General features: G+C 42.4%; 2 protein-coding genes across 4 annotated transcripts in view; one reads left to right on the plus strand and one right to left on the minus strand.

Moving 5' to 3' along the window:
* The window catches only part of unc5b (unc-5 netrin receptor B), a 57,035-nt gene extending 45,837 nt beyond the window's left edge, over window positions 1-11,198 (plus strand). For both annotated transcript variants that reach the window (XM_086044805.1, XM_086044806.1), the window contains 9 exons: window positions 2,296-2,490; window positions 2,872-3,240; window positions 4,714-4,801; window positions 4,992-5,166; window positions 5,258-5,497; window positions 6,268-6,417; window positions 6,559-6,723; window positions 6,827-7,005; window positions 7,276-11,198. In XM_086044805.1, the coding sequence (XP_085900931.1) occupies window positions 2,296-2,490; window positions 2,872-3,240; window positions 4,714-4,801; window positions 4,992-5,166; window positions 5,258-5,497; window positions 6,268-6,417; window positions 6,559-6,723; window positions 6,827-7,005; window positions 7,276-7,441 (1,727 nt within the window). In that variant the 3' untranslated portion in view covers window positions 7,442-11,198. The remainder of the gene's footprint in view (window positions 1-2,295; window positions 2,491-2,871; window positions 3,241-4,713; window positions 4,802-4,991; window positions 5,167-5,257; window positions 5,498-6,267; window positions 6,418-6,558; window positions 6,724-6,826; window positions 7,006-7,275) is intronic.
* A 1,203-nt stretch (window positions 11,199-12,401) lies between these two features.
* On the minus strand, window positions 12,402-22,229 carry slc29a3 (solute carrier family 29 member 3). 2 transcript variants are annotated; one of them, XM_086044807.1, is made up of 8 exons: window positions 22,083-22,229; window positions 20,973-21,049; window positions 20,340-20,447; window positions 19,739-20,057; window positions 18,658-18,740; window positions 18,301-18,527; window positions 16,576-16,738; window positions 12,402-15,329 (listed from the first exon to the last, which is right to left on the minus strand). In XM_086044807.1, the coding sequence occupies exons 4-8, from the start codon at window positions 20,021-20,023 to the stop codon at window positions 14,711-14,713; spliced, it is 1,377 nt and encodes a 458-aa protein (XP_085900933.1). In that variant the 5' UTR covers window positions 20,024-20,057; window positions 20,340-20,447; window positions 20,973-21,049; window positions 22,083-22,229; the 3' UTR covers window positions 12,402-14,710. The 2 variants fall into 2 exon arrangements, with proteins under 2 accessions (XP_085900933.1, XP_085900934.1); XM_086044808.1 differs by lacking the exon at window positions 20,340-20,447.
* Window positions 22,230-23,764: the final 1,535 nt, after the last annotated feature.

A 23,764-nucleotide genomic window follows, 5' to 3' on the forward strand; every position in this document is an offset into this window, starting at 1 on the left:
GTGTTTGTACAAACTTTGATATGTTTTTAAGAACACTTGATTTTATAACAGACAAGTTCTGTGGCATCTGACTACTTTAGTTTCTAAATAGTAAATAGTTACTTAATTGAACCATGTTTGCTACAAAAGTGAACGATAAATTCATCAAACACTAATATGCAGTTTGAAGGCTATTACTTCCTGTGAGGAGTTTCCAGCAAATTGAAACTGACAGATGACAGTGCATCTTTTTCATGAGTTGCTGTTTAGTACAGAAGCAACTTAACACACTCCCTTCCTTGCAAATTAGTTGATTAGCTGCTGGTAGCACGTAGCGTAGAGGTATTGACCCGTCCCTTCCAAAGAGAAATCGTCAAAGTGGGACTTTGCCGTTTCAGAAGTGCACCTCCACGCAGATGTTACACCTTGCGTATTCAGATCATTTAAAGCGTGGCGACATCAGTGCCGCGGTCTGGGCCAGTGACAATTGCTTTCAACACAAAGAGTTCTGGGTGTTGAAATTCACATTCTGGTCATTGCTGGCGGCACTACGCCTGCCTTACGCCTGTCAACAAGTTCATTTTCATCAGTGAGGCTTTGAAATAAGTTACAATTCGCAACTGTAAGGGGAGCCAAGGAGCAAATAAAAAGAGTAATTATTCCCAATTGCTGCTCTTAGCAGTCAGGGTTGAGGAGGCTGCGTTGAGCCGGCTAATCCCAACCAGTAATCAGCCAGCAGGAGAGGAAGGAGATGGAGCCCAGTGGGGAGCAGGTGAACATAAGGCCAACATCTTCGTCCATGTTGTTTTTACGTCTTCGACTGTTTGGCGTTGTTGCTTTACTGCATGATCCTCTTAAACACAAATCCAATGGAATAGTGGAAACATCCGCGCAGGAGTATTGGCAGATCCATGAAATCACATTCTTGTGTGTAGGACAGAAGTGGTACGGGTCGCAGGGATTGCTCCGCCTCTTCCTCCCTAACTCCAGTCTGTGAAGTGATCAGCTCTTCAATGTTTTTCCAAAGCAGATGGAGGAGGAAAATCCTCTGTCCTCATTTCGCATTTCTAAAGTTAAACCAAAGCTATACTTGGCCCCAACCTCAATTACTGATAGTTTCACTTTTAGTGCTCATCCAGGTTCTTAGCAAATGAATCAAACTCTAATCAGGACGTCCCATATTTACTGAGCAGTTCTCTTTCTCTGGTAATTAAAAGACAATTTAAATCGGGATTTAACACTAGCACCTTTATTTAGGCTCTTTTAACACTGTTCCGTTTCCCCCATTGATGAAGTGCCTTTGGTCAAGTGTCATCACAGAATCAAACTCTGGTGTGGACCAAATCAAGCGACCACAAAAGGCGTTCCACGGTTCAGGTGTTCTCGGACAATCAAGTATAACGTGCCTGAAAGCGATACTTGAGTAAAAGTAGAAGTATCTTCACAGAAAATAACATTGGTAAAAGTTAGTCACCTTGTTGAACATTATTTGGGTAAACGTCTTACACAGTAGTAATGCACCCGTATAAAGACTTTTCTGATTACCTGCGTCCCAAATCCATGATGTCCCCTTGCCGGTATTCCTAACGACCGCATGAGAGAAAACAGGACTATTCTTTGTGCTCCATAGTTCGGGCTTTACATCAACAAAAATGTATTTGCATTTTATTCTGCAGTAACAAAGATGCTTAGGGAAATGTATCATAGTAAAAAGTATAGGAAAATCTGTGGCGTAACACTGAAAGTTGAAAGAAATATAAATAATGAAGTAAAGCACAGATAAGTGAAAGTCTTTTTTTTTTTTCCAAGAATATGTTCTATGCAAGCCCACTAGTTGAAACAGGGCATTCTGATAAATATTGCTTTTGTGGAATAAGTGTTAATCCAATCGTTTTTAGCCATTTCTGGGGGCGGCCATTTTGTCTTCTGTCGACTGAAAATGACATCACAACTGCTCATAACGACAAATCACGGCTCAGATTCAGAAAACAGGTCAGCCGTGATTAATCGTTGTGAGCAGTTCTGACGTCATTTTCAGTCGACAGAAGACAAAATGGCCGCCCCCAGGGACGGCTAAAAACAACTGCATTTTACTGCTTAATTTATATTCCACAAACGCAAAATTAATCAGAATGCCGTGTTTCAACTAGTGGGCCTGCTGGGAACATGTTCGTGAAAAAAATATGTTTGTGTTGATTTCCGCTTTAAGTCATCTACATCACTGTTGACTAACACCTGTTAACCTCGTTCCCCTCTAGTTATCTTTACACACGCAACTTTTCGTGCTAAGTTTTTCTGTAACTTTTCTTTTCACAGCACTGGCGCCAGAGATGGGTGTAGCAGTTTATGCTGGTCTGGTAGGGGCGCTGCTGCTGTGCGTGATCCTGGTGCTGTGCGTAGGCGTGCTGGCGTACCGCCGCAGATGCAGCCACCTCCACGGAGACATCACAGACTCTTCTTCTGCCCTCACCGCTGCCTTTCACCCTGGCAACTACAAGCCTCCCAGACAAGGTAAGTTGACACACACAAACATACACACACGGTGTTTTATTTCCTGTTTTATTTTTACTTCTGCTCATAGAAGCATGTCTTCACATTTTATTCCACTTTCAGCACCGCTTTCTATTTTTATCAGGAGTTCTTTTTATACCATTACACCATTATCTCCTCTCACATAGACAGTTCTCCCTTCTTCACCACGTTACATTTTTTAGAGTTCAAAGCATTTGTCATGGTATCTCCTCTCTTGTTCTGGCCATCAAATATTAATTAGCAACATTAATCCATTTCACTTGCATCACTTTTTGCACTCTCAGCTGGGGCCGCTTCATTTCTGCAGATAAGAAAAGAGCCTCTCGCAATCTTGTGTGTGTGTGTGTTATGTGTCCACAGATAACCTCCACCCTCTGCATCCGTCCGCTCCTCCCGACCTCACGGCCACAGCGGGAGCATTCCGCGGCCCGCTCTACTCCCTCCAGCAGGGTGTTCACGAAAGCCACCACAAAATCCCCATGACCACTTCCCCCCTGTTGGACCCCCTGCCCAGTCTCAAAATCAAGGTGTATAACTCCTCCACGCTATCGTCGCTGGAGATCCCCGCTGACATGTGCTCAGGAGACGGCGAGATCCTCAGCCTAAAGTCGGTGGGCACCGGTGGGAGGGAGCGACAGTTCCACAGCCACACGCTGTCCAGAGAGCCTGGGCTGAGCACCAGCGCCACACTGGGGCACCAGGGGGGGCGCCTCACCATCCCTAACACAGGTCATCACTGCAAGCATTAATATTGTTCAAAATGTAATCAACTTAACACATAGCAGCGTCCTGGAGTTGGGAGAGAGTCCTGGGACCACATGGTAACAGGTTTAAAGGCAAAATTGCATGTATACTGCCAAAAAAAACTGTTAATTTAGTGTTGCCCATCTTGTTCCCACTGGACCTCATTTGGGCGAATTCCCGTGTAGGAATTTGACGAATGCTGGAAGGCGCCAAAAATGGCTGCTTCAAAGGAAAATGCCAGACTTACTGTTCAATTTCGGCCAATGGTCCTTGAGGCTTTTTCATGTAACCTTATGATGAGAGACATGTTCAGCAAATTTCATGTTTATCAGTGTCAGGGGATCATTTTTCTAACTTCCTAGGGGGTGCTACTGATGGAGTTTTGACAGGTCATGTTCATAACGCCTAATACATATAATATCGCCAGCATACACGCGCCAGCAAAATAAAAATGTGAGTGTTCAGGAATATCAAGGCACTTATCGATCAATTCGGTCACTGGAAGAATAGTAATGAAAAAAAATAAAAAAACACTGCACCGTCTTAAATTGTAATCCTGCCGTGGCCTCAAAATGTGAAATGGTGTGTAATGCATGTACTGGCGATAGTGTCACTCAGTTGAGCGCAGACCTCTACCGATAGGACTCAACCAATTGCATTTTGGGGCAGGGGGGACGTTTCAGTGAAAGAAAATATCAACCACAGTTTTTTGCGACAACATTTAATGGCTCTTTTTTCACCACGTGTCACTTCCACAAAATTCCGTCAAATTGCTAATGTAGCTTTCGGCTTATACTGCGAAATTTAAAAAAATAACCAAATCAAAACATTTCCAAATACCTAAAAATAATAGTGTACACAAAGTGATGAATCAATATAGATCCAATTCAAGAATTGTATGAAAGAAACTACATCACCGCAAATATTGCTTAACAATTCTGTATATTATTTTTACAGTAGTGTCAAATTGCTTTTTTTGTACACCTCTTTAAAATAGAAGTCAACCCAAACATTTTTTTCAAGAATAAGTATATGCAGGCCCACTTGTTGAAACAAGGCATTCTGATAAATATTGTGTTTGTGGAATAAGAGTTAATCCACCCGTTTTTAGCCATTTCTGGGGTCAGCCATTTTGTCACTTCTGTCGACTGAAAATGACATCGAAGTTGCTTAGGTAACGACCAATCACGGCGGACCTGTTTTCTGAAGCTGAGCCGTGATTGGTCGTTATCTGAGTCCTGAGCATCTGTGATGTCATATTCAGTGGACAGAAGTGACCAACCAATGCCGTATTTCAACTAGTTGGCCTACATTCCCTTTAAGCAGTATATTATGAGACTTTGCAGTTGAGTTTAATATTGTGTCCCGTCAGTGTACCCGCATATAAAATAGTTGAAAAATGTCTTTATGTGAACAAGTCCGTCCCAGATTTCACAGAAAAAACACCTTCTCTTATAGGTGTGAGTCTACTGGTCCCACCTGGCACCATCCCCCAGGGGAAGTTCTATGAGATGTACCTCATTATCAGCAAATGGGACAAAACGACGTAAGTGTCCGCGATCTCGTCTTCGTTTCGCGGCCCACGTCTCACAGCGCTCCTCAATCTCGCTTCGGTCTGAAATGTTATGACTCATGTTATGACTGTGTCAAGTTCAACAAAAGCACACCTGCGCGCTTTGAAGTTGAGTGTGATGTTTTGGCAGCTCTTGATACGACCTGTTGTGTGATGTTCGCAGGTTGCCGTCTGAGGGCAGTCAGACTGTGCTGAGCCCCGCAGTGAGCTGCGGTCCGTCTGCTTTGCTGCTCAATCGCCCTGTTGTCCTCACCCTGCCACACTGTGCCCAGCTGGACACGCCAACACCTGACTGGACGCTCACACTGAAGACGCAGACCCACCAGGGAGCTTGGGAGGTGAGACTGCTTTGTATATGAATGAGACAATTGTCTCTATTGAGAGCCACTTGACTCCTTTGTGCCCCACCCCCACCCCCACCCCACCCAGGAGGTGCTGACAGTGGGAGAGGAAAGTTTGTCCTCTCCGTGCTACCTGCAGTTGGAGGAGGAGTGTTGTCACGTTCTCATGGAGCAGCTGGGCACGTACGGCCTGGTGGGTCAGTCGTGCCCCCCGCAACCGGCCTGCAAGCGCCTTCAGTTGGCTTTGTTCGCACCCCGGGCACCCTGCCTCTCCCTGGACTACAGCCTTCGCATTTACTGCATCCATGACACCCCTCATGCGCTCAAGGTGGGAGAAGGGGCATCTTTTCTGTAATACCTGTCGATTTTCGATTTGCCATTATTTTCCTTTCCTTCCTTCGTTTTTAATTGTGTTGGTTTTTATCTTCCTTTATGGTATCAAGTATCAGTTCATGTATATCGTCAAGTAGGGGCCTCTGCTCGAATGGACACTATGGGCTCTATTTTCGTGCCCAGCACAGTTTTCTTTCTTTTGTTATTTTCACAGAAGCACGCAGTTAGAAAGAAGTGTTTGCGCCGTTGTGGGCGTGCATATCGCCGACTTGCTTCCCGGCCAATGGAAGCGACTCCTTTCATTCCCTTTAGATTCGGCGTAGGAGAGGCGTACTGTCTCCATGGCTCGAGTCCATGCAGGAGATTGATGCGCGCAAAGTACGTTTATACGGAACTGCACGGAGAACTCCATTTGTGGATGATGTAAAGTTGGCCAGGGTGATCACAGATTACCGCTGTGAAGTGGGCACGTGGAGATCACCTTCCACCCCGATAGTCCTGTCCGTCTACACCGCCAAAAATCGGTGGTGCCATCAGGCAGCTGTAATTGCCTTCGCATGGGTTGATGAATAGATGGATGGACCATTGCTACAAAGATGGGCAAAAACTGTCAGTACAAGATTTCTAGATCACTGTTAATTGCAAGCACAACAATAAACATATTTTTGAAAGAATACCTCTCATCAGATGTGCGGGTGTATTCAATTTTCAAATCCACGCCAAATCAATGTTGGAAGTAAGCCCCTAATTCTTGTCCCCATCCAGGAGGTGCTGGATCTGGAGCGGAGCCTCGGCGGGGTCTTACTGGAGGATCCCAAGCCGTTGCTGTTTAAAGACAGCTACCACAACCTGCGTCTGTCCATCCACGACATCCCTCACACTCACTGGAGAAGCAAGCTACTGGCCAAGTACCAGGTGAGCTCCCTTCAGTCTCCCGTGCGAACGCAATGCTGTTAATAGCGTCAAGGCACATTGTGACAGTGATTGTTGTACAAAAGCCTAATCATAGCAAAGACGTCTCTTATTAAGGCTCACTTTTATTATTCTTCCTACCAGGAGATCCCATTCTATCACATTTGGAGTGGCAGTCAGAGACCTCTGCATTGCACCTTCAGCCTGGAGAGAAGCAGCCTGGCCGTGTCACTGCTCTCTTGTAAAATCTGCGTGCGACAAGTGGAAGGGGAGGGACAAATCTTTCAGCTGCACACCGACATCCAGGAGGTAACGTCGGCCATCATTTGCTCACCGCGAGGTGCTCTCCGGGAGATCTTCCCCTGCGAGATTGTTCTCAAGCCTTTTCCGCTTTTTGGTCTTCCCAATGCAGACTCTACCGCCTCACTCGCCGCTCCCCTCAGCAGGCTCCTGTCTGCCCTCTTCTCAAGTAGGACCGTATGCCTTCCGCCTGCCTTGCTCCATCCGCCAGAAGATCTGCGCCAGTTTGGACGCGCCGAGCGCCCGAGGGTGTGACTGGAGACTACTGGCACGCAGTTTAGGCTTTGACAGGTCGGCCCCTGAGATTTAGTCTGTCAAGATCAGCCCTATGCTCAAGTGTAGTGTTTCCCAACCTTTTATTGAGCCGAGGCACATATTTTGAAATAAAAAAATCTCACAGCGCAGCAGTAAAAGTGAAACGTTTGCCCAGCGTGTCCCTCCAAGTCATGTAATTAATCTGAAATACTCTAATCATACTGAATGATCCACAGACAAAGACTCTGAATCGATTATTCCGCGATGGCGTTTCCGCTGACTTGTCGTATAATTGTCCCCCCTCAGGTACTTGAACTACTTTGCAACAAAGCCCAGCCCCACAGGAGTTCTCCTGGACTTATGGGAAGCTTGTCACCAAGGCGACGCAGACCTAGTCTCTCTGGCGACGGCGCTCGAAGAGATGGGCAAGAGTGAGGTGCTTGTCGTCATGACGACAGATGGGGATTGTTGATCGGTGGAGGAACAAGAACATAAATGCGACTAATCATAAACACGCCTCTGAATATGTCCACTGCGACACAGATGGTAAAGCTTTGTAGTTCCTTTTCCATGTACTCTATTACCTCTTCGACACATCTTCATCAACTCATTTCCATGAACACTCCTCCAAAGCGATGTCGAGATTTGAAACCAGTTTTAAGAGGTTTTCCGCTTAAAAAAAAAAACAAAAAAAAACAAAAAAGTCTGAAAATGACCACGTTCATGTACTGTATATAGATAGAGCTGCTTTCAGGGTAGAAAACAAAAAAAGGAATGTGTTCAGCCCCCTGAAGTATGAATAATATGACAAAAGCAGACGTGGGATTACCCGCGTTTGAGTAGCAGCATGGAAGTGCATGATTGAACACCATCACACACCTCGGGCCAGGCGCCTGATTGTTTTTGTCACCAATGCAAATCTCCATTGTCGCGCGTGCGAGCACCTCGGGCTGCAGACGCACTCGGAACATAAAGCGGTCATTAATCGGCTCTCGCTCAAGACCGGCTCGCTTATTGGTTGCGGACGAATCAAACGAGGACGAAAGGAAACGCTCGGGTTTGAGCGTCTGGCTTTGGGCTCTTCTTATCTCGTCGAGTAGAGCGAGTGACTGTTTCTATTGTACTAACAAAATGCCTCAAAGCCTTGGCGTGCGCACTATATCATTGCAACTGGCAGGGGGTGCTTGTGTGTAATCTCTCCTCCCACTTTGCCGCACTCCCATCCACTGAGAATAAATTGCAAGAGTTTTCTGGTCATCCTTTAAAAGTTTCCTTTGGGGAACGCGCTTAAAGTTATCGTCCATATTTGGGATTGTTTATCATTGCTGTTCTCTTTTCCCGTTTTTTTTTTTTTTTTCGCTATGTACTAATTCTACAACAGAATTAGCAGGCCATGAAGTAGATTTAAGCACACTGCAGGCCACTGAACAGCATTTTGTACTTTTTGAATGTGTTTTCATTCCAGTGTGAGACAGCGGAGCCTTCAAAGTCGAACACAATCAGTTGCAAGATGCATTTTAGCCTCCAATTTGATTCGAAAATTGATTTTCCCATTGGAATTAATTAAAAGTGCAATGATCCGTTTCAGAGTCAAAGTGTCGCCATTATAAAACTTTGCATTTTTAACTAGGATACAAGTTTAGTGTTCCACACATACTCAAAGATTTTGTTATAAAACTCACCTGCTTTTCAGCTTCAGGCCAAAACACTGTCTAAAATAAAAGTGGCGTTTTGCCACCACCTTGTGGCAGCTATAGGCCATTTTTAACTTTTTGAGGCGGTATTTTTTTCAATATTCGTGTCAGGGCTCATTCCCTAGCTCATGCATATTGCAGGATCACATTGAATTGAAAAAAAAAAAAAAAAACGAAACTCAATAAAACTAATATAAAGTCTAGATACTCACTCAGAGAGAGAGATCAGGAAGGTGTTTGCACAACGATACTGTCACTTGTGCTGAGACTTACTGAAGTCTTGTACGTCTGTCTGAGTTGCATCAGAACGCATCCTGTCTTTTGTGGTTGTTTTTTATTGATTTATTTGCACAATACAACACAATATATATATCATAACATAACCATAATCAAAGTAAAAGATTGGACAGGTAGCATCAGAAAACCACGTTGGCTTTACGCATTTCAAGATAAATATACAGTACATAGGAATACTGTACAACAATAAAAATGTGCAGTGTGGGTATGTGACAAAAGTAAAGAAATTGAGAAAAATAAAAGGTGCTTGTGTTACAGCATATGTCAGTTTAAGAAAGTGATAGTCAACATTGTTTGTGGGCGAGGGGGGGATACTGGGAACTATTTGTGGGGGACACATTCCAAACTTACCACTACCCAAAATAGGTGAAAAATATACCATACAGGGAGAACATATTTAAAAACATGTTTTATTGTAGGTTAACCCCCCCCCCCCCCCCTGCCCCTGACATGCTTTAAACACATTTAAACTTGTTAAAATGCACAAACTATTCCTTAGTGCCTGTTCTTACTCTTGCTCTGTCAAAAAAATTGGAGATTATCATATCATATCACTTTGAGGAAACCAAAATACGACTCTTGCGCATGCAGCTTTCCAAATAATAGCACAGCGTGCTTGCTTCAAGTTGTTTACTGTAATTGGCCATTCCCGGTTGAAGTCTACCGTAAAACACATTAAACAAAAAGATTATTAAATTACAAATTGTTCGACAAAACCATACATAAAAACAGCTGCCAGTTTAACACACACGGAGCAGCAACACATACAAACAAGAGCATGAAACGATACCGATAGGCATATTTTTTTCTCTGCTCTGCGGCTACAAGGACTGCAATGGAACTTACATAATTGGGGACCTTCTCTGACTCTTTTTCTTCTTAATTATGCTGCATCTCTTTCAGCCCTAGTGAATGTGCCGTTCCTTGGCAAACTTCTCTGGTCACTTTAATGCTATTCATTAGCCTTTATGCCTTTATAGCTACATACTATTTAGGTTAGCATCCGCTTGGTGAATAATCAAGACAAGTCTTTAGATGCTTACTTAGCTGACTCCAATGATTTTTTTTTTTTTTTTTTAACTTGTTTTCCCCCCAAGAGAATACGGGTTGAAATTGTATCACATTTAAGGCGTTCCGCTTTGGAGGTTCCACTGTCACATCAGAAGAGGTGCTTAAAATGTGCCAGCCGTAGGAGTTCACAGATACATTTGTCAGAATCGATTAGTTATGCCTTGAATAAACAAGGCAGGCAGGAGTGTACGACTTTTACCTCAACACTTGATCTACGTTTAAGTCTCTTCAGTGTAGCTCATTACGCCCCCCCGTCCCTCAGTTTCCTAAGATGCCTGTTTTGTGGCCAGGACCCTCAAGCTATTTTCATCGCCAGTGTTTAACTGCTGTCCATGTTTTCAGCAATCGTTAGGTGGGAAACACTGATGATGTCTGTTACATCTGGAATTGTAACAATGTTGGCAAAAAAAAAAAAAAAAAGTGTTTCTATCTTTGAAATCTCAAAACCAAAACACCGGAAGTATCCCTCTTTCTGCAGTGAGTCATGCCACTGCTTGAATGAATTGGTATGTGTGCGTGTGTGTGTGTGTGTGTGTGTGTGTCAGTGTATGCTGTTTTATTTGAGTGCCGCACAAACCTTCGCACCGCAACATTTTTTTAATGTATACATTTATTTGTGCGGGCATTTCAGATGGTCTACCCATTGCTAGAATGCTAGATTGTGTGCGTGTGTGTGTGCAGGGGTTAGGAGGGGTGCACCTTTCTAAGTGCTATGCAAGCGCAAAAGAAAAGAAAAGCATCTTGACTTCTTTTGCCTCCTGAAAGAATAAGTCTATTTTTTCAAATAAGAGCAAAACACAAGACAGGGTTTTTGATTTTTGTATCAAGCAAAAAGCGGCGCAGGAATGCTTAACTTTTTTTTTTCTGAGGTGCAACTTTCTGGATTGGATAACTGGAGCAAGGTCATGGACGCTATTCGTGGCTTTCTTGTTGCAGAGACTGGCTAATGTAGACCAGTATTTATTCTCTCAGATCTTTTTGGATTGTTCAGTGTAGCTCTGATACATGTTGCTGCAAATGGACTAAACTTCTCTTTGTTGCTGTTGAAAAAGACTTTCTTAAAAAAATAAATAAATAAAAAGGAATTTTTACAAAAAAATGTTGAAAGTATTTCCGTGACATTTTATCTCTGTAAAGTACCAATTGTAAATACACATCTAGCCTTCTTACCTGTAACTAAATATAATTTTTATGCAATAAATTATATTTCTTAGTTTAATAGCAGCCTCCGTGTGGTTATTTTTGTGAAACCTCACAGGTGTCAAACCCCTGTCCTCTGATTCTATGACATACTGTATCTGCAGCAATGGGGCATACAAATGTTTACCCATTGACACACGTTAAAGTTTGACATTTGCAGTACCTCCTTGACTTGCAGCCAATTCAAAGTACTGCAGTTAACATCCATCCATCCATCCATGCATTATCCAAACCGCTTATCCTCACAAGCATAGAGCACACATAGACATCAGGTGGTGCTGAAAGCACTTGCCGCTCTGCCCTCTCTTAAAAAAAAGTGCCTTTTGGAAAGTTCGTTTTTTTGTTGTTGTTGTGTTTGTTTTCAAACAGTTGGCACGATCTTTTAGAAAATGTGCACAACCAAAACGCGTGAAAATAATGCCCCGATATGCGCCGCTTCCGCACACATACTCGACCTCTGCCACTCTCGCGTCCTTTGTCACGTGAACGCAGCACAGCAGTGTACTGGTAGCACAGTCGCAGTCAGGCACAGTGGGACACTGGCATCTCCTCCCCTGCTCCACCAGCCAGGTAACTGTGTTACTAACACATAACACATGAATCCAGTGAAATTGTATTTTTTGTCCCATCTGTAATTATTTTGTTGTGAAGTACAGCACAAACAAATGAGCATACAATTAGCCGACTGGCCACCTGATTACTTAGTGTAACTATACCCCAAATCAATAATAACGTGATGACCACCACATACCACTAATAACGGTGAAACGAAGCTCTCCGTGGTCCGTCCATTGCAAAGCATTGGACTTTGCATCGTTGTAATTTGATTTGTCAGGATTATTTGGACTACTAGTCACAGGCAAACGGAATACAATACATCGGTTGTTTGGTTTCACCGAGTAGAGGAAGCATTTGCATTGATTTGCAGTCAGTCACACCTAGGGGTAATTTAGAGCTGAATCAACCTACCATGCATGTTTTTGGAATGTGGGAGAAAACCGGAGCACCCGGAGAAAACCCACGCAGGTACGGGGAGAACATGCTAACTCCGCACAGGAAGGCCGGGCCGCATTCGAACCCACGCCCTCTGCAGTGTGTGAGGCGGACATTTTAATAATTTCTTCACCGTGCAGCCCAAGTAGTTAACAAATAAATTATGATGATCAATCATTACTGATTAAATTGTTTATTAAATGATTGTCTGGAGTTACATAAGTGTGTGTTTTCAAGTACTGTATTTCATGAGAGGAAAGTCTAAATATTTTTAGCGCTTCAGACAAGGGCTCCCAATGTTGCCCTTTGCCACCCTCTGTTGGCCATTGTCGTAAGTGAAAGCCATTTTTCAATAACACTCCAAGTTACAAAAAGAAAAGATTGAAAGCTAACTTTGTATAAAAACAATGACAATAATCAACAATATAAAGATAATTAACAATGTGAAAAAAACCAAAGTGAAAAGAGCATAATAAATACTTGAATTAAAAAGTGAAACATTGTACCGATTCATACAAGTTTTTTGTTGATTGTTTCTTATGTGATATTCTAAATTCTTGAGATAATTTGCTGTTTTCGTTAGCTGTAAGCTATAATCATCAACCATGTAATATTTCACTCCCTGTAGCAAACCTATGTGTTTCACTTTTATAATTAGTAAATGTTTGCCACAATATTTTGATTTCTTGAGCTCCACCTGTACATGTATGCATGTACATCATGCATCATTTGACACAGTGAGTGTGCAGGATGGACACATACTATATTTTTCCTTAAAGTTAATTAAGGACACCTTTAACAACATGATTATTTGAGGTCACGTGCTGTTTCCAACATAACACAACAAAAACGTAATAACCGCAGCTAACAGCGGGGTTTGACATCCAAAACATGATCAAATACTGCGCTGTTCTTTTTCAATTGACACTGGCAGAGAGAAGTAAATTTACTGTCCTCCTCTCAAAATAATTCTACACAAAATTTCTAATGTCTAAACCACTGGTCATCAAAAGTAACTACGCCCTGAGGTGAAATTGTGCAAACTGGACATTCAGCCATTTTCCCTCATTGGTGTGATGCGAAAGATATATTTATTTATTATTTTTGATGCCACACCGAGTGTATGGGACACAGGTGTGTTAATTTGATGTTAACGCTCTCACACAACCTCTGGATATGACGCTGACCATGTGCACTCAACTTCTTTGGTCTACTATGGAGAGGACATTCTCAGTATGGCCTTTTTCCCTCCCAAATCAGAGAGTTCTTTGCCATGAGGTGTCACGTTGAACTTCCACTGACCAGTGGGAGGATAACAAATTTAGCACACATGCTCCCTGTTAGTACCTGAGACCTTGTAACACTGACAAATCAAATCACACGACACCAGAGAAAGAAAAGGGATAATTGGGTCCAATTTGCACATTTTCACATGGGTATGTGTACTCTATTTTGTTGACAGCGGTACAGGCAGTAATGGCTATGTGTTGAGTAATTTTGCACCGACAGTAAATTTAAGTTACACAAGCATTTGCATTGTCATTTCTTCAATGTTGCCCCATGAAAAAAGATATAATAAAGAAATTAACAAAAATATGAAGCGTGTACAGTTATCCCACGCATTTGTGTTGGCACTCACAAAAGTATTGCTTTGCCACCATCTTGTGGCCTGCCATCTTATTACAGCTATAGGCAACTGTAAAGGCCTAGTTGGACCAAACCATCGTCGGAGTTCGTGAAGCGTCGTAGCGTCTGAATGCGCCGTCTGATTGGTGTAGTGACCGCCGTCGTAGTGTCGTAACCCGTCTGTAAGCGTCAGGTGGTCGTTTACGCATGTTGAATCGGCTTTGCCAGTCATGACATTTGGTCACTCCGATTGGCTGTTAGCTAGCAAATCAGCGCTCGCAGCACCGGCGGGAAGTGACAAATGCGGATAAATAGTGAGCACGCCTTCGCTCCCTTAATCTTCTTACAAGTACAAGAGCGAGGGTTGACAATTTAAGTATTTCAAGATACCGTGTCAAGAACGTGACGGTTTACTTTGCATGGGAGTTCATCTTGAGTGAAGAATAGAGCTGAATGCATTGTTTACGTTTTTATAATTAATAGCTTTCCGGTTGGATTTTTCTAACAATGAGAAATAGTGACTACCGCCGCCGATGGTATGGAAGGGTATTATATCTTATGCATGCGCAGAAGGTACTTTAATGGTCAGCGTCGCTGTCTGTCGTTTCGGTGTATTTTTCCAGCGTGACCTGCCGACAGCCGGCCCGACGCCAAAGGGGGTAAGCGTCTGTCGCGGTTGGCCAACGTCGGATTGGTCTATCTAGGCCTTAACTCTTAGTAGGGTGGGCGTCAATTACTCACGCATTGTCATTATTCGCGGCAAGGCCTGGTCCTTATCAAGGGCTTACTGTGCTCACATTTGTGAGATAGTGTATATTGCAACGTTCCTTCAGAGCCGTAACGATGCACACTGCACATAATCAGATAATGTGCACAATAACGAGGGAAAGAGCAGATCCAACAGTAAGTCCCAAAGTAAGGAAGAAGGACATAACCACTCCGGTGGCCTCTGCCAGCTCCCGGGGCACAACCTTGGGCCCGTAGATCATCGGCAGAGTCCCCAGGTAGCCGTTGGAGAAGCCTAAAAGGCAGTTGAAGACGATGGGATACACATCGTGAGTGAAGAGCACAGTGTGGAGGTGGTCCCTGGGCTGGTAGTTACAGAAGATGATGAGAGGCACTAAGACGGAGCGGCACGCAACCAGCGCGGGCAGAAGTCGGCTGGTGGGGCCCGGTACCTGCAGCCAGGCGGTGGACTGCCTGCCGCAAAAGTCTGCAACGTTATACAGGAGGAAGGCGGCGAGGGGAACAAAGTAGGTGTTGGTCCAAGGGCTGCCGCTGTCTTTGTCGACGGACTGGATGCCAGACAACACCGCGGGGAACACCATGATGGTCACGCAGAACACGCAAAAGACACTCAATCCCAGAACCCACGTCTTCTTCAGAATGGGCCTCAACGGAGGTATTTGGGCGAGGGCTGCTCCTCCTCCTGCGCTGCTCTCTCCTGCAATGGTGATCGTGGCAGCCATCATGTAGTATCTATATGAAGGAGAAAAGCAACATATGTTATATATCATAGACATATTTCATTGATCATCACATACTATTTTCTGAATTCATGTTTCTTGTAGTAAACTTAGGCTGTGTATTTGTTCGATTTGTGTTTCTAAATTTATATATTTCTTATGTATATATGTATGTTTACACTGTATACATACATATTATATTGTAATACATGCACTGTATATATATTTTTTTAAAAATGTAATCAATTTATAAGCACATAGGTAGGGAGTAGCCCTTTGGTAAAACTAAATAAAAGTAAGAGATTTGAGAAAAATTTATTGAAAACAAGAAAATAAAAATATTGAAAAAAAAAAAAAAACGCAGTTATAACAATATGCTGTGGAAAATATTTTAAGAACGTTAACACAAAAAACTGTACAAATCGGGGTTGCAACAAGGAATCGAAAATAGAAGAATGGATAATAGAGGTGTCTAATCACGCATAGAAAAAAATCCTCAATCATATGTGGTAAAAACTTTACCAGAAAAAACAAGTCCTAGTATTAGTGGAGTTAAGTAATATTAAGAGGAAATGAAATGTCATTTTGAAGGAATCAAATGGTAATAGCATGAGTTAGCACATAACCCCAAACTAATACAGTACTGTTGTGAAGCGCCTATTGTCTTCATGACATTTGACAACATTCAGTATTTTGGGATAGGAGTCTACATTGTTGCGCATCTTGACAACATTTGCTAACTCTTCCTTCAAAAAGCATCCAAATGTTTCAAATTTTGAAGACATTCACAGACAACACTTTCAATCTTCTTCTATTGACTGTATGATTTAGAAAAGGGGCCTTTTCTTTTTTTTCCAAGCAGTCATCTGAAGGTTTTGAGCCAAAATGAATAGCTGTTAGAACTATTCAGAAGTCAATCCACCTTAACCAAAGCCTTTAGTGTCAGCCAAACAAAAACAAGGCCAAACCTACTGCGTGATATTTTTCTGGTCATGTTTCTGTTCACAAAAACATTTTTGTGCCAAAGTAAAATTAACATTTCAGTCCCTTTAAAATGACTACTATGTCACCATCTTTTGCTGCTGTTGCACTTTAATTCACTCCTCTGTGTGAAAAATGGTGGTTGAAGTTCTCTTCAGCCTACTCAAGAGGATGAGCTCAACCTCATCTATGCTGTTCATTCCTATCCACATTTCTTCTTCACAAAATACGTGTGAGGGGAAATGACAGATAAAGCTCGTGTATGGATCATTGTGCACCTGGAGAAGGCCAGCTTGGGGAGCAACAGGTATGCAAAGATGCAGAGCAGGATGAAGATGTCTGCAGTCAGGAAGTACGCCAGGGCGCTTTCTGCCACGTCCTCAGCCAGTGCAAGGTCTGCTATTGATGCAACAGCACTTAGTGTGCCTCCCATTGCCTGACCTATGTGACACAATAGATTACCCGGTCAGTCACTGAAACCTCTTTGCAAATTAAACAGACAAAGCCTTAAAGGGAAGTCAACCCAAAAATGTTTTTATTCAAGAATATGTTCGATGAAACACGGCATTCTGATTAATGTTGCGTTTGTGGATTGTAAATTAAGCAGAAAAATCCACCTGTTTTTAGCCATCTCACGGGGCGGCCATTTTGTCACTTCTGTCGACAGAACATGACATCACACTTGCTCGGGGGCTCAGGTAATGATCAATCATGGCTCAGCTTCAGAAAACAGGTGAACTGTGATCGGTCGTTATCTGAGCCCCGAGCAACTGTGATGTCATTTTCCGTCGACAGACGTGACAAAATGGCCGCCCCCAGTGATGGCTAAAACCGGGTAGATTAATTCTTATTCCACAAAACGCAGTATTTATCAGAATGCCTTGTTTCATGTGGGCCTGCATAGAACATATTCTTGAAGAAAATGTTTGGGTTGACTTCCCCTTTAAGACGATAAGAAAATTATACAGTATGCAGATGGAATGACATTAAATTACTGACTGACAATGACTTTAATATTTCCCTTTGAGAACTGCAGCACAATGGTCCAGTGGTTAGAATGAAGTTCTGAGTTTCGAGGCTTGAATTCTCCTTCTTTTCTGTAGGAAGTTTGCATGTTCTCCCCATGCTTATGTAAGGTTTCTCCAGATACTCTGGCTTCCTCTCACATTCCAAAAATGTTTCATTAATTTACTGCTCAATAATTTTGGGGGAGCCAGCACAAAAAAGCTCTTTTTTTCCTGATTTTACTTTGATTTTAAAATTGCGTTGAAAATTTGAGACAGCACACTTTCGGGCGTGGTATTTAAGATGCAAAATCAGACATCCAAATTTGTCACAGGCGGGCGTCGCCAACATGGTGCCCATGGGCAAGAGGTGGCCCCTAAAGACCGTGAGTAACCCGTGGATCTGTTTTAAAATTAGTTCATCAGTGATGGGACATTGTGATTTCCAAGGAAGATTGTTGAAGTGATCGTTTGAAAATGTAACCGCTGGCCAAAACTCACAGAAATAAATTGTTGCATATTGATATTTATCCGTTTCCTACTTCGATCAATCATTGTTGATAATTGTGAAAAATATAATGTCTTTAAATCAATATAAGACATTATCAATGACATGTACTCAAGGTAATTTGAGCAAATGTACTAATTCAGAAGTGTGTATCAAAATGGTAGTAGCCTTTCACATTAATCGGTACCAAAGAAGAAGCTCTCAGTTTCTATAAGTTTCGATAAATCATACCCTATGCGCTAAATTTATCTACACGCATATAGAGTACTCCTCCAAGAACACGCAAAATGAACCGTGTGGCAGTATTGCTCATTTGACAGGCACAATCCCGGACGCACCCGCTTAGTAGATCAGCTTCCACATCTCTGCGTGAGCACGTTTCCACCTGTTTTTGCATGCATACGACTTAAGTTTATAAACTTAAGTTTCCAATGTCCCATTGGGAACAATAAAGTTGATCTTATCTTATAAATCAGGCCCCAAGTCTTTACCTGATATGAGGGCTTGAGAGATCCTTATAGGGAAGTGTCCGCTAATGCCAAACATACTTCCGCAGAAGATGTTCGACGCTCCGCTGATGACAGCCACGCTGGCCAGTGTGCCCGCAAAGAATTCCACCTTGTAGTGGGACACATCCACCTTGACCATTACGGTGGTCCCGACAAACACCAGCAGGATGACAAAGAGAGACGACAGGATGCGCACATTTGGAGACAGCCTGGAAAGCGCAAGGCAGCACAGCGCAGCATATTTATGTACAGGACATTTAAGCAGATGTATGACAGCACTCGACAACTTTTTAAAGGATTTTGGATGTTAGTTCATGTAATGATGTTGATGCAAGTGACCTGTTCACGAGAATGTAGTTGAGAATCAAGCACAGCACGGAAGGCACCGTGGAAGCAAATGTCAGGTAACTTTCAAAGTAGTCCTGTGAATAGGAGAAGAACAACACACTTGCTCAAGGAGTTGTTGTGACAGTATGCACACACAAATAAAAGGTGGAACATGAGGGAATTTACCCCCCCCCCCCAAAAGAATATTGAAGAACAAGGGAGAAATCATCCAGTTTGTGTTCTCTATAATAAAAGCCTGCTATTTAATGTCTGACATGCCCACATATGACGCCGTGCTAATATTAACTCAAAATAAAAGAAAAGGAGAACTTTCCAAAGAAAGGTTACGAATCTCATTCAAAGTTCATTGCGAAGATGATGGATTTGGTTCACGTTTCAACATGCCCATCTTATCCACCCATGCCCATATGGGCCTTGTTGCCATCACTGGGTCAGTCATGTTAGAACAGGTTGTGGTACGATGAGTACATGGTTTCTAAAAGCTGCCATTTTCTCCGTGGACACAAAATGGAAGGACAAAGTCGAGCCATCAGTCTTACACCTTCGCGGGTGGTATTAACAGCGGCAACAGATGAGGGGGTGGCATCTGTGCATAATAATGCAATTCTGCAATACCGTGACATGGGTGATGTAATGAAATTATTTTATTTGTCGCACTTGACGCTGATGTCCTCACACATGATGTCTAATACCTGTAAGCTGACTGGGCAATGCCGTATCACTGTGTGAATGAAAGCACAGAATTGTAGCAATATTCCGCTTTGCTCTGTTCTGTGTAAATAGTGGACGAAGGCAGGGTCTTTTGTTACTCCTCTGATTTTATGAGGGCTGTGTGGAAAAAGAGGCAAATTCGTGAACCGATGAATGACCAATTTTTTAGTCCAATCAGTGTTGATTTGATCAAGCGTTAGTGGATCCTAGCTTTTGGCAATCTTTTTCTTAAACTCCTCTAACTTTGACAAATTTCTGAGGCGCTTCTAATTTTGTTAATGTGTTGCCAGCCACAAAGTCACATGCATCACATCCCTGTAACACACACACACAACAGCTCTTTCTTATATATCATACTCACGCTGAGGCCAGACCGCTGCTCCTCTGTGCTGTTACTCATTTTGTAAAGCCAGTAGCTTTTGGCCGTGATGAAAAAGTTCCAAGGCAGCAGAGAGCCGATGCCCATGAGAAAGAAGATGATGTAGACCAAAGAGTAGCGGTCATCGGGAGTGTAGCGTACGGCCAGGGACACAGATGAAGGAGTCTGATCATCGCTCTCCTCATCCTCGGATGAAATGGAGTTGTCGAGGGCAACGGGGATATAGGAGGAATTGAGGCTGGGGTGCGCAGCTGCTTTTCCGTCCATTTGCAAGTTGCAGTGTACAGTGTCGCATAGAAATCTGAGAAATGGATGAAATGCATGTTGAAGAGGAAACGATCTTTGTAAGTAGCAAACTTACGAGGGCATGAAATCATTATTTACCCCCCACACGGTAGGCCTATAAAAATCAACTTTGCTTTGAAATTGCCACTTCTAAAACATTGGTAGTGGCAATAAAGTTAATTATAGAGCCTGTGCAAAGTCTGCTCGCATTTTCATGTCTTCCACTTCATCACTTGGGTGCTACTTCTTGAAAATGATTCAACGGTTAAGTTGCATTGCCTTGTTTTTGATGACATACCTTGCACAACGGCTTCCTCCAAGTTGCTCTGGAGGTACCGCAGGATCTTGTCAAAATGGCTTCATCTTTGGAAGTTTATGCCAAATCATGGCTGCTCATCAGCTGCACCTTCAGACATTATAACCATTACTTTCTGTTTACTGCTTCTTTCATTTATTGGTGGATTCTGTTTATTTCAACTTGCAAATCAAAGTTAGAAGGAAATCTGATGAACGCTGAAAAGCTCTACGTCTGATGGAGTAAATATGCTCGCAGCCGGTTACGTTATATCATGATCCTCAACCATCCCTACTTATATTGCCCTTCGGAAGGTAATCAACGGGGTTAGGGGTCTTGGGGGGATACTTAATCTAAACAAAACATTACTAGGTGTGCAAACATTTTCCTATTGGCTCTCCTTTACCTGTTTGGGCGGCCTCTTTACAAAGGGAGTAGTTTTATTTAACTACTTCTGTTAATTTTTCTTTACATTTGCTAATTAAATGAATGAATAATTTTCTAACGGCGAAAGTTTGAGCCTCAAACAAATTTATTTACGTTCCACTGATTCCAAAGTGAAAAATGATTTCGAAAACCAACCAGTCACGCATCGTGTTCAACTTTGGAGGTTCCAACATATGTGAAGAAGCTTACTGTTTTCAGCTTGTCCAGAAGACCAAATATAAGTTGTGGGAGCATTAGCTTGGACAGATTTCTTCAACGTGTACCACCTGTAAAGAAATGTCCAAACATTTGAGGGAAATGTGTCTCATTATCATATTGCTGGCATGAGGCCAGAACCTTCTATGTTACAATTTGGTAAATTTCACACTGTTGTTGTACACAGCCCAGGAGGGATGTTGGTCCATTCCTTTTACAGCTCCTCTCAAAATCCTTTGTTTTAAAGCTGTCGCTGATCAAGTCTCCCGACATTTTTATCTATGAAAGGTCTAGAGAAGGCTCCACCAACGTGGTGCCCGCAGACTTCAGGTAGCCCCTATGGACAGCATGAGTAGCCCACAGGCCTGTTTCAAAAATAGCTCACCAGTGATGGGGCATTGTGATTTTCTATTAATGTTGTATAAGTGATCAGTTGAAAATGTAAACAATGGAAGAGATTAATAAAAAAAAAAAAAAGCATTTCATATTTGTATTTATGTTTCCTAATTATTGTGAGAAATCATTAACATGATCAGTGTCATCACATAAATTAATATCATTCATCATACCACATTGTTAAAGGTAATTTGAGCTTATTCCAGCGTGTGTCAAACTTCGCCCTCATCAGTAACCAAGAAGTAGCTCTCAGTACTACCTGGTAGGAGCACACACCTGCACGGTCGCAGAAGACTTTACAGATAAATTCTTACTAATGCTTTACAGAAATAGTCAACGGAAAGTGGCAAGTCAGGACAAATGAAAGCTCATGTAGTATGCTGTATATGGAAAGCAATGAGGAAGCAATTTGTTCACATGACACTAGCCTGGAAAATGCAGTGACACGCTCAACTCGAGACTGCAGACTAGGCACATTCAAGTTAGGTAACATAAAGGCTTTTCACTCAATGAACACAACCGCGTCTACGTTTCAGACATACATTTGCCATGCCATTTTAATTATGATGACAGTATGTTAGTGCTGGTTAACGAGGACAAAATTAAACAGCCATACAGCTGCTTACTTGGGGTATTCCACAAAAGGTTCTGTGGCAGGTCGCTTAACAAAACGACTGTCATGGCGATTAGACAAATGTCAAAACTTACCTCACTGTTGCTAGGTCACAGACTGTTTCTTATGTCGTCTCCTCTTGCAGTGAAACAGCAACACATATTTCTCCTCGCGTCTTTTCTGGTCTGGAGTGCCGATAAACAACAGCATACAAACACGCACCCATTCCGTGTACTTGCGACAACCACAGTATTTCCGGTCTTAGTTTTTCAGACTAAGGGATCACCAAAAGTACAAGTTATACTTCACTTTCTAAAACCCGAGAATTGCGCACTCGGTAATATTGACAAATTTCTATCCAATCAAAAAAAATCATTTGATGGCATGAAATTATTTCGAAAAAAATAACCCATACTGTAATTCTGAAAACACACCGGATGCCACATTTGAGGATGAGATCCGGGTTGTGATGTTCCAAAAATAAAGTTACCTTTAAAACTGCATTAAAAAAGCAGACAGCGACTAAATGATGAACCACAATTTGGTTTCAGTGCCATGGTCGAAGCGCCAGACATATTCAGTTTTGAGGTTAAGAACGGCGCGCTGCAGCGTCATCACGCGACACGCTCAGACGTGTGTGTGTGTATGTATGTATGTATGTATGTATGTGTGTGTGTACGTATGTATGTATGTATGCATTCATTCATTCAGCTGTTTTTCGTTTGATTTTCATTATGTTTATCGTTGGAAGTGGTATGATCGGTTCACAACACATTTGGATTATTGGAAGGGTTGATTTTTGCTTTCATCCGGTGGCTGCTGGCTAGTTATTACCGTCTAAACTACTAATGTTTACGTGTGCAGGCGGTGCAAATTCTGCTCAGTTTCATCATTTCCACTTCATTTGGGTGCTACTTGCTATACATTGTTTTTGATGACATACCTTGCACCAGGGGCGGAGCCAGAACGTGGCTAATGGTTGGAAAAATGAGGGTGGGCCTGAATATTTCTCTCACTGAGCACAATCCATCCTGTCCCGAGACGTCATATATTTAAATAAAATGACAAACTGAATAATATGAAGTTCAGATCTCTCTTAGACAAGCACAATTATGCCATTCTTCATATTAACCCTAACCGCAACAAAAGCGATGGGAAGGAACTGCTCTCGTCTTCAGAAGATTACACCTAGTCATGGCTGCCCAACACCTGCGCCTTTCACTGCAAGTTTGGTCATTGTTACTTTTACTTTCTGTTCACTGCTTCTTTCATTTATTGGCTGATACTGTTCAACGTCAACTTGCAAACCAAAGTTAGAAGGAAAAACTATAGACACTTGATTGGCTGCAGTCATACATTTCCGCCGAGTCTGATGGCGTGAATATGCTCACAACTCACAGGTGGTCACTAGTTATATTAGTTAGTATTCAGATCAATTGTACATTTATTTAAATTTGAAGTCAATATTGATAAATCCATCATCCTTGTGAAAATGGCAGAAAAAAAACACAAAAAGCTCCGCCCCTGCACTCAAGAGCTGCTACTGGCCACAGCTCACAACCCTGTCACTCACTCACTTATATGGCCATCCTGTCCTTTCAATTGCAAAGTCCCTTTGTAGTCATCACAAAGACAACACAGGCACACTCGCAACAAAGCAATCAAACTTTAAACTATTAACACCATCGCTAGAATATTTATGCCTACGTACATAAAAGGTTATTTGGCATTTTAGTGTGCAAATTTTGCAATGTAATAAATTCATGTAATTCTCAAA

Source organism: Filicampus tigris, chromosome 11 (genome assembly GCF_054856515.1).
Source record: "Filicampus tigris isolate MCC_2025a chromosome 11, RoL_Ftig_1.0, whole genome shotgun sequence".
NCBI lineage: Eukaryota > Metazoa > Chordata > Actinopteri > Syngnathiformes > Syngnathidae > Filicampus > Filicampus tigris.

What these genes read in the sequence shown, in the direction of transcription:
- slc29a3 (XM_086044808.1), bottom strand. Translation starts at nt 20,023, where the DNA reads ATGGACGGAAAAGCAGCTGCGCACCCCAGCCTCAATTCCTCCTATATC. An exon ending in AGCAGCGGTCTGGCCTCAGC is followed by an intron (nt 18,741 to 19,738) that starts GTGAGTATGATA and finishes TCCTATTCACAG; the next exon opens with GACTACTTTGAAAGTTACCT. An exon ending in AACTACATTCTCGTGAACAG is followed by an intron (nt 18,528 to 18,657) that starts GTCACTTGCATC and finishes TGCGCTTTCCAG; the next exon opens with GCTGTCTCCAAATGTGCGCA.